Below are 15,451 nucleotides of genomic sequence, written 5' to 3' on the forward strand. Positions count from 1 at the left end.
CACACAGCGTGAGAGCCTCTCTCCCATTTTCTACCCAATTCAATGTCCCAGAACAGAAACAGCCAGGCAGGCAGACAAACAGGGCCTCATATGTATAGAGGAAGGAGGGATGTGGAGGTGGATGCCTTACTGAAACCAGGGGGGCCAGAGGCAACCGGTTCCACCATGGCTCCGGATCTGATAGGGCTTCTGGCGGAAGAGTTGGGGGCTTTGTACCTCATCCAAATCTACTGTATATCTGTCTATCTGTCTGACTGTCCAGCTCTCTCTCTCTCTCTCTCTCTCTCTCTCTCTCTCTCTCGCCCACTCTCCCTCCATCCCAGAGGATTTTGTTTTCCACTACGCAGATGTTCGGGGCTGTCTGCTGTGCTGCACTCAGCTGTGTTTATAACAAAGAGGTGTTGGCTGGGAGGAGGAGAGAGGGCAGCGAGGTAGGGGGGAGCGAGGAGGGGTGGAGGTCACTGTGCTGTTGATGTAAACACTGGATGATGCCAGCTCTCCCTTGGGCTTCCCACTAGTCAATACAGCATCCTTTTTTCCAATTTCCCTCCCCGCACATCCCTCTTTTATTTTTCCAGAGAGACGGATGCGTCTGAATGTTAGCTTGTAGCGAGTGTACAGTGGAGGCCAGCAGGGGAGGCAGAGACCCACCGAGAACAGACGAGGTGCACTTAACGTCACAGTCAAACTTACTGGGCTCGCTCACCCGAGCATTTATCTCTGGCTCCGCGCAAGCTGGAGTCCCGCCACCAGCAGAGCAGGATAAGATGAAGAGAGGGAGGGAGAGAGAGAAACAAACATGCATTCACACAAACACACACACACTTTCCTTTTAATTTCTTCAGTACACATAGACCGACAGGATGTGGCTCACTTACCATCTGCTGATATGTGTACACTTTGTTTATACTCATTTCAAAAAACATTTGAACACACAAATACACAGTCCAACATTATAAAAGCTCCCCAAGGCTGATTACAGCCTCCTCTGTGTTTGAATCTTTGGCTGTCGCAGATGAGAACACCTTGATTTTCAAGGCTGACTCTTACAATAGCCCCTTCAGAACAGGTTGACCTTGCTGATACAAATGGAGACAGTGTTTCCACAGATGGAGCTGGCACTCTAATGAATCGGATGTTTACTGTTTACGTTCGCATTCCTGGATGACCATATCTGCTCTTGACCGCGGCAAATGAGCTCACTCACCACGCAGCTGTACTGTTGAGTTTGAGTTGGATGAGAGTGAGTGAGGCAAGAGTGGGGTGTCACACACGTAATGATTATTCATCTGTACACAGTACGGTGCACACATGTCTGTGAATGTGAATGCATGTCTGCCTCCTCCTCTTCAGCGACACCATATGAGGTACAAAACATTTAGTGAATTTCTTTGCTTTTTTTGGCGGGGGGGTTGGTTTGTTTTTTTTAGTTAAACAAGATATCCATGCATCTGAAGTGAGTTCATGTAGTGTTTCAGCTCTACACAAGGAGGTGTGGGGGTGATTTAGCAGCAAAGGACTGGGGAAGCCATTACCTCCCATCTTCTTCTAAAACCGATTTCCTACTGTGGGATTGGGTTCCCACTCGGCGTTACAAGAAGCAGAGAGTAGTATCTGGGCTTGGCAATGGCCAATTAAGTGCTTAAAGGGTTTAGGCAGGAATTTGTTGGCTGTCAGTAGGTGAGGGCTCCTGGGGTGAGCCTGACTTTGATCTGTGGCGGAGGTGACTTGGAGCAAGTTGAGGGGCGTGAGACGATAGACTGCGAAGGCTCTGTTCATCCTTCCAACAAAGACAAAATAACGCACACTCTCTCGCATACATGATAGACTTCTTTAGGCATGCATACTTATGACTCTCTCACAATGCCCACGCATACATTTTCATGTTTTTTTGTTTTTTTTATGTGTATATGCAGGGGAAATGGAGCTGGGAAAATGATTACTGGCACACTGTCTCTAGAAGGGAGGTTGTTGCTTTTTCATTACTTTCTCTCCTCTCATAAATCTCTTCAGTTTATCTTTAACACCAGAGATATGGAGGCAGCGCGTTGCATCTCCGACCCTCACAACATAGATATACATTGTTCTGCTTTGTTGCTACTACTAGTTTGTAATGATATTGAGGTGATATACTGTAAGCAAAAAAGATTAAGTGGGGTTCATTTGCGATTTCAGGTGAGGCTGGTTTTATCATTTTGCACTCAGCCCACATGAAAATCTGAAAAGCTCAATTATTCTCCTTAAGCCCTCACATTTACTCAGAATCAAGCTTTATACCTTTTAGACTTAAGGATGGGAGGCTATGGACCTCCTGTGTCCACATAATAATGTGAAAATCCATCGCCGGGTGTCATCTTTTTTTCTTTCCATGACATTACAGCACTTCCAGCAGGGAAAATCAATGCAAATAGGAATCATATCCAACCACAGTCTTCAGCAAGGCAGCACTGGTAGATTGGATCTAATGCAGATATCCATCTATGTCAAGATATCAGGGGTGTGTGAGCACAGGAGATGTAAACCTGGTGTCTCTGGGGGAGATGAAGAGGTGATGATGGGGAGGTGATGATCAGTGTGTTTTGAGGTGTTTGTGTGTGTGTACGCCCATACATGTTTGTATGTGGGACTGTGTGTGTCTGACGGTGACAGTCACAGTTTACAAAAAGGAAGGTCAATGCTATTGGAGATGTTGATATGTGTTTATCACCACCGGTATAAAGCTTATTGACAGTATGACCAAATGGAAGAAAGCAGGCCGTTCAATGTAGTGTGTGTCCAACACACTCCTAACTATCTGCAGAGACATTTTCATCACATTGTTTTTGATTTAGTCACTGTGTGTATGCTGTGAGCAAATCCACGTTTTGATGGGATTTTTATAGTGTCCAATAGCAGGCTACATTTAGTAAATTAATAGCAATTTGTGTCCAAAACGTTTTGTCATCTGTCCATAACTACTGTAATTACATGCATGTCAAAACAGCTTGACTGCCGTTTAACTAGCTGCCTACAGGTTTATGAACAGATTTAAGTGTTGTGCCTTTTTTACCAATGCAATTATCTGCTTCCTCAACTGTTCCTTTGCCGTACTTTTCTTAAGCAGCATGGACATTTAGACATTCTGTTAACCTTTCTCTTAATCTTTCTCTCCCCCTGCAGTTCTGCGTGACGACTTCAGACAGAACCCTGCAGATGTGATAGTGGCGGCAGGAGAGCCGGCGGTCCTGGAGTGTCAGCCCCCACGCGGCCATCCTGAGCCCAGCATATCATGGAAAAAAGATGGTACCAATATTGACGACCGAGATGAGAGAATCACTGTAAGTAGATCTCGAAATACTGACCATTCACTCCTTATTTTCTTCTTTTCTCTGTAACAATGCTTAACATATATATATAATATACTATTGTCACTGCAACGGTTATTACGTTGTTATTACAGAAACGTTACCAGATCTATTGACGCCTGACAACTGCCTTGTGTATAAGGATGACGTGTTTAAATGTATGAGATAGAATGACCCAGTCAGCCAGGTCAAGTCATTACCACCACTTCAGTGTTTGTTGAAAGATTGATTCTTTTGGCTCATTATTCACATATAGCAATTACCAAACCCAAAGCAGCCCATTTGGGTGGCTGCAACCTTTAATGAGCGAAGCATAGAACCAGTCTTGCTTCATTAGTCAGCAGCAGTGCATTGATTGGAGATGGCTTGCTGATGAAATCAACCAGGAGACGCGCAGATTGGGATGAGCAAATGAGCTGACTGGAATCAAAGTGGAGAAAGTCGTTCTCAGCAGAAGCAGCAGCAGCAGCGGCAGCAGCGCCTGCAGAATACAAACAACTCTCTACATCTGATTTAGAAGCACACCAACCACCAATTAGTCAGCTTTAATGAAGACAGTTGCACACTGAGCGCTGCAGAATCAAACAACCCTGCGTGCTTGCTCACCAAAGGTCTGGCTTGAATAATCCTCCCTCTCTCTCCGTTTCACCCAAACATAACTTTCTATACATAGTAATCGCGCAGGAAGAGACTTTTAGTTGTTGTGTCTGATTACACTGATTGGATGTGTGCTTTGGGGAGGGAGAGGCCCTGAGTCAGCACAAAGCTAACACAAGCAGGCAGTGAGGAGGAAGTAGTTAGCAGTGGGTCTGGATCTCATTCTTATAATCTGACTCGTGGGGTTTTAGGGTTCTGGCTGCACATTGGACAGTTGTTAAGTAGTCAGATAGTTTGGCCATCAAGTGCTGACCACTGCCAACTTTACAGTACAGTTATGGAACATCAGATCTATCCAAGACAATAAATACAACCTACTACTAAAGATGTTGTTCCACCCTCTATGCCTTTAACGCTGAAATCCTGCCTGGGCTGGTTGTGCTCAATACATTTTCATTACCGGCCAAGTCAAAACAGTGATTTATCACTGTTGGCTGTCTTCAGCAGAGGATTGTACATGACTAAACACAGGGTCTTCGCTCAGTGAGGTTTGGTTGAGGTTGGGCGCATTGAGCCTTAATCACAATTCTAACTCATAAACAGTGTGAGTGCTTGTCTCTCTCTCTCTCTCTCTCTCTCTCTCTCTCTCTCTCTCTCTCTCTCTCGCTCTCTCTCCCAGTTTGTAAACTGCACTGGCAGAAGATTAAGAGGCCGCGTCTGGCTGCTGAGCAGTATAATTGAAAGAAACAAGCGCATAATCTAGTTTAAATTGAATCAAATCATATCCGTCCTGAATTCAGTCAGTAGTCACTGATAAGCACGCAACCTCTACACCAACTCCTGAACTCTCGTGGTCTTTGAGAGCTTCAGTGTCGGTCTCTCTGTGTTTTTTCACATCGGCCTACATACTTGCATTGTGTGTGTATGCACACCTGGCTTTTCCTTGACTTCACGACTCGGCCACTGTCACACTCTGGATGGCATATTTAGCAAAATGCAACAAGCCGTGGCATCCTTTTTTTCTGAAATTTAAATGCAAGATGAATCATTTTAGAGATCTGCTCTTGCTCTTCTATAAAATAAAAAAAACAACAACACTGCGGTCATTAAGTGCTGCTTTACCATGTTGTGTCACATTTTCAGTTCTGCTTACCATCAAGGCAAACTAGCCTCATGCTGCTGACTGTAGTGTGTTAAAGGCGAGGTGCTTTGAGGACAAAGCAGTGCTGTTTCGAATATTATGCATGGCTCTCTTGCACTTGGCCTTTCCCGTAATTATGTTGCAGCCCCACTAAATAAAACACACATCGGCCAGTTCTGTCGTTTATAAATGGTTTCCACAATAACATCCGTCCCACCCCCTGCATGGTGGAAGTGAGAACTTATTCTCACTGTTGTATTTGTGATTTTGTGCAGCGATGTGTGAAATCCTTAAACGTTGTGAACAGTGCGGCTTTAACACAGGCTCATTGACTTGAAGCTGTGTCCTTGTAGCCTGCAGCAGTGTTGGGCCTTCTGAGGAATTGAAAACAGGGTCTGCCTGGTTAGTGATAGATTTAACAGCACCGCCTGGACCAGCTTGTATCGCTCCCTGTAAACTGCCTGGCGCAGACGAGATCTCGCACAATGAGTGTTCCCACATGAGCACTTTTTAAGTAGCGCTAGACATAAAGTATGACCATCCATGTGTAATGTGTCCGACTGGGCTGACAGATGGGAGAATGGACGTTGTCTTGTGGATGCCCGTGTTGACAGCCCAAGCTGTATTCTTAGATGGCTGATCATGGGATAATGCCTGGAGTATGTTTATGGTGCTGGGAGCTTGGTCTGAGTGAATATAAGTTTGTAGGAAGGGAAGGACAAACCAAGGCTCCATAATGTGATGAACAGCTGAGCTCATCAAAGGGCCCCTCAACCAGCCCGCATTGTTGTGTTCGGTTCAGACCATTCCTCCCCACCACGCAACGTGTTGGAACGTGCCGTCGCCTTGGTGATCACTGGTGATCAGAGTGAGCTCCCTAACCACCTGCAGTGGGGATTTACTCTCTGTGCCGCGCTCGACTGGGATGAGTCGGCCCGGCTTTGGTGGCTGCAACATGAAGAGGAGCGCAGTAAACTTCAGAGAGGCAGAGACATCAGAGGGAGCCCTTCTGTTTTCCTACCTATTTTAGTCAGCTGTGTGTAAACACCAGTGACACTCTGTGTGCCATCTTGCACATATTCATGCCTGCATATGGAGGGGTGGTGAAAAGTTTCCCACTGAGCCATAAAGAAAAGTAAGCAATGTCTTATATCCAGTAATGCTGCTGTGCCGCTAGAAGCAGCTGGACATGTTCTTCACACCTGTGTTAAACAGTTCTTCCAGGAATGACGAGGGCAGGATAAAGGAACAGAGACAAAGAAAAAAAAATCTCAAAATTCTCAATATTTTGAGTCTAGACCACAGTCTGCTGAGAGCGAGAATCAGTCAGCGGCATCGTAAATGGCCAACATGCAGCGCATTGTCCTCCCTCCTTTTGTGTAATAGTTGTGGCTAATTATCAGTCTGGAAAATGAACTGCTGTGTGAATACCAACAGAGCGCATGCTGAATGGGGGCTTTTGCATTATCAGCATTGCCAAATGACGTGAGACAAAAGGCAACGGGATAGAGCCATCTCCCTGTAATGCAGGGATAATGGTCAGATTGTTGGGGCTTTCAGCAGTTCTCTATGCGTTGTGTTGTGTAGAGAGAGGATATGCATGCAGAGAAAAAGAGGACCGCTGCTGCATTCATTCACTTTAGGCGACTCTCCCTGCTGCTCTGGCACTCCAAATATGCCTGTGGAGAATGGGAAAGCGCCACAAACACACAGAGGTAAGAAAATGGATGGAGTGGACTGGGCTTAAAGTGGATCCTCATGTCAAAGCCCTGTGGAACCGACAGTACACCCCCGTCTTTCTCTGCTGTATGGTCTGCCCTGACCTTGGGCCTTTGTGAGTGTCACAGTGTTTTAGCTGTTAAGCCTTTCCTCAAACAAACAGTAACATAATGACACTTCAAACCCCTCCAGCACCACGGGGTGTCCTAAATAAGCCTGCCTTCTGCAGCCTCCTCATGTCTCCCTGCCTCTTGTTTTACCATGAATATTAAACAGTGGTGAAGGGCTGAGGAATGCCTCAGAACCCAGAAGAATGTGTCCGGTTGTGAAATGGGTTGAGTTGTCCCTCAAGGATCCTTGACTTCCCCTGGCTACTCTATAAAAAATTAATCCAGTTTTTTCAGTACATCAAAATTGAGTATATACAGTACAAATCGATTCGAGGGTAGGACTGTTTACAGCAAGATACAATACATAAAAAATTCACAACTGAGAACTTAAAAACAAGTAAATCTTTTTCAGAAAGTAACCTGTCTTTATTCCAGTAAAATGAAGACGCTGGTCCACAGGAGTGCTACAGGGGGCGCTATACTCAAATTTCAGATTAGTCCTTTAATAGTAAAATAGGCTCTATATTTAAGGCAACTAATTACTTGTGGCATTTTGAAAGCCTTTTCTAGCTTTACCATACACACAGCCTTTTAAAAACCACACAGAAATTCTTCTTCATAGAATTTCTTCATGTGCCAAGGATGAAAGCAGCTTTGCGCTCGCCTACAGTGTGGAGTGTGGGCATGTGGAGTGTTTACTACAGTGCAGTAGATTGAGTGAGTCATAGCATAGCATGCAAGTCAACACACATGTAGGAGGGCGTAAGGAAAATACTGTAGTCAAGGGGAAAGCAGATTTGCAGTGCTTTTACAATATGGTGTGTCAAGTACTCAGTGTCAGTGGTTCTCTAATAAGGGGATCGATTACATGCATGCGGATGGTGGTCCCGGTCTTGCGGGCTGAGGTGTGCATTTAAAACCTTAAGCCCCATCAGAGCAGAGAGATCATCGGTGCACCATGCTATTGTCTGTCTCTGCTGTGACTGGCATGGTTGTCAGCTGAGAGAGGGGCTGTGGGGCCTGTGCCGGGGCCTGAGCTGCCTTTCTGACTGCCTGAGAACAAAGCACCTCCTCTGGCCTGTAATCAAAGCCCTGGGAAATAACAGACATCACATTCACCTGGACAAACACACGCGTTCACTGTTGGGTGTGTGCGCCGTTCGTGTGTGCATGAGTGTACGTTCGCTTGCTCTCACTCGTAGGCGTATGCGCGCATTAAAAAAAAAAACCCAGGAAAAGCGTTCTTTGAGCAGAAGATGGAGCTGTCCTGAAGCTCTTTGCGGCAACTGGAGAATCGCTTGCAGTCCTGCAGTGCCTCAGGTGTTCCCTCGGGGAGCTGCGGTTGTGTTGGATTGGGAAAGTGATTTTTGGCTAGGCTTACCCTGAGGAAGAACAGGCTGACTGATAGTGATTTAGACCTCAAGTGGAAGTTAAGTGGGAACAGAACAAAATGGGTAGAAAGATATAGTGGTCCAGTTGGTCTCTATCTCTGTGCGCTCAGAGCAAAGGCCAACAAAAAGAGGTCTTGAGCACCAGGCCAATTTTGTTTCTGTGAGTGCATTTCATCATGGTGTTGTAATGGTCTTTTGGTACGGGAATGCTTACAGGCAAAAGAAATTACAAGAAATGCTGAGATCAATCAGGGAATGTTTTGAAATGTTTAAACTTTGCTGCTTTCTGTTCTCTTCAAGCCTCTCTCGGATTCTGCCATTACTGTTAGTTCTCTCCAGGTTTAGCCTCTCACCTCTTCTTCTATTCCTCAGATACGTGGAGGGAAGCTGATGATCACCAATGCCAGGAAGAGCGATGCCGGGAAGTATGTGTGTGTCGGCACCAACATGGTTGGCGAACGAGAAAGTGAAATAGCTGAACTTACCGTGCTCGGTAATTAACCCTTTTCTCTTTATTATCTCTGTCTGCTGTCTCCTTCCGTCTCTCTCCACGTACGAACCCACACACACATTCACACACTCTGACCTTTCTGTTTGTCTGCAGTGAGAAACAGAGTCCAGATGTTGAGCTTTGAGTGTCTATCTCCCAGGAAACTAAATAGTGTCACTGACCTTTATCAAACCGAGTATGAGATGACCTCCAATCTCACACTTACCTATGAATCCCCCACTGACCCCATCAGCCCCTCTCCTCTGACCAGCTGTACCCTATTTCATCACGAGTGACCTCTGACCCCTCCACTCTCCTGTGTCCCAAGTATAGAGCATGGCCACACTCCGGATTTTCACTTCCTCTCCCCATAGAGCTTGTATAATCTCTGCCAGAAGGAACAACAACATAGTCTGCATAGTCCTTCCTTATAAGATAAATAATTATACATACCGAAATAATACTGTCACGGCTTCAAAGAGGACAGCTCATAGCTAATGTTTTTGTCTGTCTGAGTGAGCATCGTAAGACAGAAACTCCAAGAGTTTTGGGGCCAAGTCTGAAGGGAATGAGAGGAACTGAGAGCTGTGACTTTTGAGCCCTGGGAGATATTACAAAAACAAACTCTGGAAGAGAGAGAAATTGACAGAATTAGGAAATCTGCTAAGTACTCCCTGTGCAGCGTTAGTGTACTGTTGCGTGCCTTTAATGTTGTGGTTGGTGTCCAGAGAAAGAGCCGGAGCTGGATCTTAGAGGGCTGGAGTTAGCAGGACGGCGGTAGGGGTTAGATCCTTTTGTGTCAGGCCCTGTGCAATGTCCTGTCCTGTATAATTTAGTGTCTTGTCCTGTATAATTTAGTGTCTTGTCCTGTGTAATGGGGGCCTTGTACCATAAGGTAGTTACTGTGTCCTGCCTTTTGTCCATTTCTGTATCTTGTCTGATGTAATGTGTGTCCTTTACCATTGTCTCATCATGCCATATCTTTATATGCATTTAGCACAAGCAAACATTTTCAGAATTAGATTGCCACCCTTTATTTACACATTTGGAAAAATATGTGCAGCTTTATGAATATTTTCCATGGTTGTAAATAAAGCCTAGTCTGTAATCTAGATAATTTACAGAATAATGCACCATTTGACAGTCTGATTTCCAGTGCCTTTCCCCAATAAAAGTTAAAAAGCGCTAAATGTCAGATGTGGCATGACAAGACAATAGACACCTAATGGCACAAGATCCTTATTACACAAGATAAAACAAACACTAAATTACACAGGACACAACACTGCACAGGAAACAAAATGGTCTAACCCTCTCTCCAAGATGGATTTTTCCATTGTGCTTAATCCAACATTCAGTTTGATTTCAAACCCAGCTCTACAACTTCAGAATAAAAGCACAAAGCCAATATATTTTTTTTTTTACAAGTTTTAGCAAGGGAAACTGAGTCAGAGCCAAAGATTTGATGACTTTAATTCAATCATAACATTAGCTCAGTACCACCACACTGTGCTCAGTGTTTTACTGTGTGTACTGTTTGTGTGTATGCAGAGCGTCCCAGCTTTGTGCGTCGGCCGGGCAGCCAGGTGGTGTTAGTGGACCAGAGTGTGGAGTTCAGGTGTGAGGCCCGAGGTGACCCAGTTCCCACCGTGCGCTGGAGGAAAGAGGACGGAGACCTGCCCAAAGCAAGGTATGACTCATCAACTGGTCCCCTTTCATCGCACAATACCTTCCTCCCTCATTTTCTCCCTGTCTCTGTTTGATCCGTTGCTCGCTTTTGTCTCTGTCAGCTGATGCATGGTGCATGAGTAAGCTCTGTGGCTCTGTATGCATAAAACGTATTCGTACTTGACCAGCTTTGTGATATGTGAATAACCACTTTGATGCAGATATGAGATTCGTGAGGACCACACCCTGAAGATCCGTCGACTGACCTCGGCTGACGTGGGCTCCTACACCTGCGTGGCAGAGAACATGGTGGGCAAGGCGGAGGCGTCGGCAACGCTCACCGTCCACGGTAAGACCAAAAAGCTCTGTTACGGACCTCAGTTTCACACCCAGATGGTTCAGTTGGCCAAATCGTTCAGTTATAGTCCCTCTGAGTTAATAGTTCTGTATGTTTGAAGCCATATCCTAGGTCATTCGAAATTCCAATTTCTGGGTTATTTTGTGGTTTGATTCCGCAATTTAGCCCAGCCGCATTGCAATAATAGCCCTCAGCTTTAGTGCTACATGGTCATCACTTTCAACTATTCTCTCTCAATTAGCTGATTGATTTCTAATAAAAAGAGAATGCAAAAATCCATAGAAGCCGTAGCGTTGTGCACAAGGGAGCTCAACAGTAATCGATTTCATTTGGCCTATACAAGTGGCATTTCTCCGGAGGCCCGTCTTCCCTCATGTTTAAGACGTACAGTACCATTTGTGAGCCTATGGAATATCTGTGTGTCTCCTGTGGTCCCTTCTCCATTGGACATCCTATTAACACAGTTAGAATATAAAGCAGCCGGTCACAGAGCGTGAACATTCAGAAAGAAACCATTCAGTAGAACTGGGGGCTGGGATCACCCCCAAACCCTCCTGAGAACCAGAGGAACACAGGGGCCATTTAACGCCAAACTAATGGGAATGTTGGGAGTAGGGTGAGAGAAGGAAGGGGGGGAAGGAGGAGGAGGTTCAGCGCATACGAGATGGGGATTGGGTGGAGGGATAGTGAGTATGTCGGTGGTGGTGGCGGCTCACCACTGGTGCAGAACGGGGTGGGAATTGGGACTGGGGGCGATGGTGGTGGAGGGGATGGAAGGGGAACGGGATTTCTGTGGTGAGGTCAGTCATATTAATGTCACTCCCAGCAGTCTACCCAGCAGAGATATAAAGAGACAAGATAATTCTATTCTACTGCCAACCCCCCACCCACAAACACAGATACTTCATCTTCACATGGCTGCCCTTTGCAATTATTTCTTCATTTTCTCCACAAGCCAGCAATCTTTGGATTGCTTTGAGGAGAAAGATTAGGCACACCTGTCAATACGCCCATCAATATATCTAACTCTCTTATTGCCTTTTTTCACTCTTCCCCTCTCCCTGATGAAAGCTTAGCTAATGAAAGGGAACAGCATTGATGCGCTGGTTCGATAAGCTGTTCTCATGGCTTAGAATCATATTTGAAAGGCTAAAACCTCCTTCCCTTGTCTTCAATGTAGCTGACTGTCCTGACCTCAGGCTAATTCCCTCAGGCCTGCATGCAGAAGCAAGGAGAAGATATGGTAGTTAATGTAATTGACCCTCTTTTCTTACCAATGATTCTGCAATGCCATGCAACTCCTTATCTCAACTCCCCGTGTTATGAGAGAGTTAAAAAGGCATGGAGATTGAGGTAAAGGCATTTCAAATTGAATAGACCTCAGCATCGAAGAAACTGCCACGGGTTTAAAGGATGAAAGCAGATGCTTTCCTAGAGTGCAATATCAGGTGAAAGGCATAATGGTATATAAATGGTAGTCATCGTCTTTCTACTCTCATAGCTAGATCGGACTGATGCCTCGGCCTCTAGTGTGTCAAGCTTTTAAAGTTACTAGAACCTTTTCCATCTACTGTAAGATCCACGAATTTCATCCAGACCGGGACATGAGGAGGCCAGGGAGGTTGTGGGCACTAAGTAGTCCAGCTAATTAAAGACAAGCAGGCCACAGTCCCACGCCCGGAAATGACATGCTTCTAATTACAGATGCAGGCATAGGAAAGGAAAGGAAAGCCGGGTAATTGTAGGTCTAAATGGGCCGGAGTAGCAGAGCCGATGTGTAGGGAGTAAGATGCCGTTGAAGTAGTGAAGATAATGGTAATGTGGGGGGAGGGGGGGTAGTCTGTTGGTTTAGTCGTGACCTATTTGTCTCCTGCTTGATGGCTGTCAAAAGAGTAGGTAATGAAATGAATGTGCTGTCAGCAGTGTCATGCGATCAAGAATATTCTCGCCCTATATCAACAGTCAAAGAACAGCAAGCTTGCTGAAGCATTGCGTGAGATTTGCCGAATACTTGAAACACTGACTTAATAATATAATTTCAGTGGTAGTGAACCGCTGGCAGAGATACTGCACCGCAATATGGGTAATCAGATTTTTCTAGGCCTACAGTAAGTGGAATTAATGTAAATATTCCTATAACTCAATTTTCTGCCACATCTCCTCTGATGGATAGATGCACAATAAAACCAATTGAATTTAAAGTGAAAAAAACAAACAAAAAAAATAAACAGTTAAACATCAGAAATCCTTCCCACGGGAACCATTATGCAAGTCGTTTATCATGGCAGTACAGTATGTGAAAATAATATAAGCAATATAGTGTTGCACATAATATTGAAAGATATGATCCTTTCAAAGCAAATCCCCTGCAAGACTTGGACAGTTTCTAAGAAGAATCCAGCTCTGTGTGGACGGAGGGGGATTTTCACACCTTCCTCGGCCAGATTGTCAGTGAACAATGTGGACATTGTGCAGCGGCGCCCCGGGCTGTTTTTCTTTCTATGTGCTCTGCTCTCGTTACTAACTTAATCAGTGAATTATTGTCTTACACATGTGTTTGTCGGTCTACTACACCTCCTTTGGACTTATAAATATGTCAAGTCAGATATTTCATTTATTGATGGAAGAAACACATAATTGGCCAAGCCACCAGTCATATTTATGGTTTCATTGTAAAATCATTAATCTAAGCCACATGAGAATGTAGTACTGAGATGGGCTGTTCAGCTATTCAGTAGAGTCTGTGTGTGTGTGTGTGTGTGTGTGTGTGTGTGTGTGTGTGTGTGTGTGTGTGTGTGTGTGTGCGTCTGTGTCTGTGTGTATGTGCAGACGTGTGTGTATGTTTATAGATATCAGAATCAGATAAAAGTATTATGGTATGGTCTGGTTAGAGAATGTTTATGTTTTGTTAATTAAACCTCACCCAGGGATTTTCATCATATAGGAATGTGAATACATTATTTCCGAATGCAATGGAAAGACAATTCAGAAAACCAATGTTTTTTTTGGGTTTTTTTTTTCTTCTCAGCTGGTTAAATTTGCCGTTAGCAGTGATTTATGTGTAGAAATGTCTTGAATGGAATGATAGTCCCCAGAGCGGCGTTGCTAATAACCCATGTAAAGGGACTGGAAGGAGACTTGGAACTGGTGCCAAAAAAGACTGAATGGGAGGAACCTTCTTGTCAGCTGCGCTCATATTAATCAGGTCGGCAGAGGAGATGATAAATCCGAAAAAGCGTTTAGGTGCCTCATACGGAACTGACATTCTTTGCATCACTTCCTCTCTGCATCTGCGCGTTTGATTTGTAAGAGAAGGTCACATTTATCACATTTAACCATCAAATTTAGCCTCATTGTGAAGTGTTGGCTGTCACACAGTGTTGTGATAGCCACGATACAGTTGATATACAGTACAGTATACAAGGTCTCAGTGTGGGGCGGAGCATTTAAAGCCATGCACACGCTGCTACAGGCCTCCCAATGGGAGCTCCTATTAATCACGCTAAATCCTCAGCGTGCGGCTCTGCTCTAGTGTTGATGTCAGGCCCGCCGAACAGCGGCGCCCCTCAAATCCCCATTAGTATCTCTGCTGTGGTCTCTGGCACATAGCCTGCCCCCCCTGGTGGGCCGGAGGCCGCACTGCTCGGTGCGTTTTCCGTATTCTCTCTGATCAGCTTATTGATAGAGACTCCCCTCTGTGCTGTGTGCCAGCAGAAACCCCACACCAAAGTAACCCAGCCAGATTTAAGGCTCACCTCTCCCTCCAGGTCCACTACTGTGATCATAGCAGCATGGGAGAGGTAGAGTTACCTAATTAAAGGCTTAGACACACATGAATGAACGTGTGTAGGGGGTGTGGGGGTTTGCGTATTTGTATGTGTGTGTGTGTGTGTGTAGTCAATAGCCTCTCGCCTGGTCCAGCACACGGATAGCGTCTTCTTCTGGGAGCTTTTGATGTGAGCCTTATCTGCATTTTAAAGGCCAGCGATAGGCAGGGGGAGGAGGGAGGGGTCGGTCATTACTCTGACTGACAGCGTTTATGTTTCCGTGGGAGCCGTTGAAGCAGACAGATTAGATAAGGTGAGTGATTGGCTGGGGGAGATTTATGGCCAAAGAGTGACAGTTAACATTCACCTTGTGTTTTTACGGCCCAGGCTTACATATGCAAGGCTGTGTCTGAGAGACTGTGTGATCTAGCTGCTCCTCGGGGTGCTCTAAACCTCATTAAGGGCGTAGAGACGTTCACCTTCACACAACACCTGGGAAGAGAGGGGAAAAAAATAACATTATGTCACAAAGCATACAACATCTGTCTTGTTTATCTCATGATGATGTCTGTGTGCCTGCCTTTGTCACTTTATTTTACTAAATCCTATCTGCTAACATTATTTCTGTCCTTGAGCGTCCCAAGACTTAGAAGGAATGTTGAATCAGATGTTCTTCAGTATTTTCTTGTGTCTGTACATTTTTCAAATGCATTGCTCATCAATCTGATTATTATTTGTGGTAATTCTTTAGCGTGCGTATCACGTTGTCCCTAGGGTTTGAATGAATACTATACCATGTCTCATATTCACTGAATAACAATGACATGATTATTTTTACCCATGAACATCACATTGTTATCTTCTTT

General features: G+C 45.0%; 1 protein-coding gene across 1 annotated transcript in view; it reads left to right on the forward strand.

Annotated features, from left to right (window-relative positions):
- The window catches only part of robo1 (roundabout, axon guidance receptor, homolog 1 (Drosophila)), a 169,472-nt gene that overhangs the window by 119,350 nt on the left and 34,671 nt on the right, over positions 1-15,451 (forward strand). Inside the window, exons 3-6 of the mRNA XM_078284188.1 lie at positions 3,160-3,317; positions 8,675-8,795; positions 10,344-10,482; positions 10,682-10,809. Coding sequence (XP_078140314.1) covers positions 3,160-3,317; positions 8,675-8,795; positions 10,344-10,482; positions 10,682-10,809 — 546 coding nt within the window. The remainder of the gene's footprint in view (positions 1-3,159; positions 3,318-8,674; positions 8,796-10,343; positions 10,483-10,681; positions 10,810-15,451) is intronic.

Source organism: Centroberyx gerrardi, chromosome 6 (assembly GCF_048128805.1).
Source record: "Centroberyx gerrardi isolate f3 chromosome 6, fCenGer3.hap1.cur.20231027, whole genome shotgun sequence".
NCBI classification, from domain to species: domain Eukaryota; kingdom Metazoa; phylum Chordata; class Actinopteri; order Beryciformes; family Berycidae; genus Centroberyx; species Centroberyx gerrardi.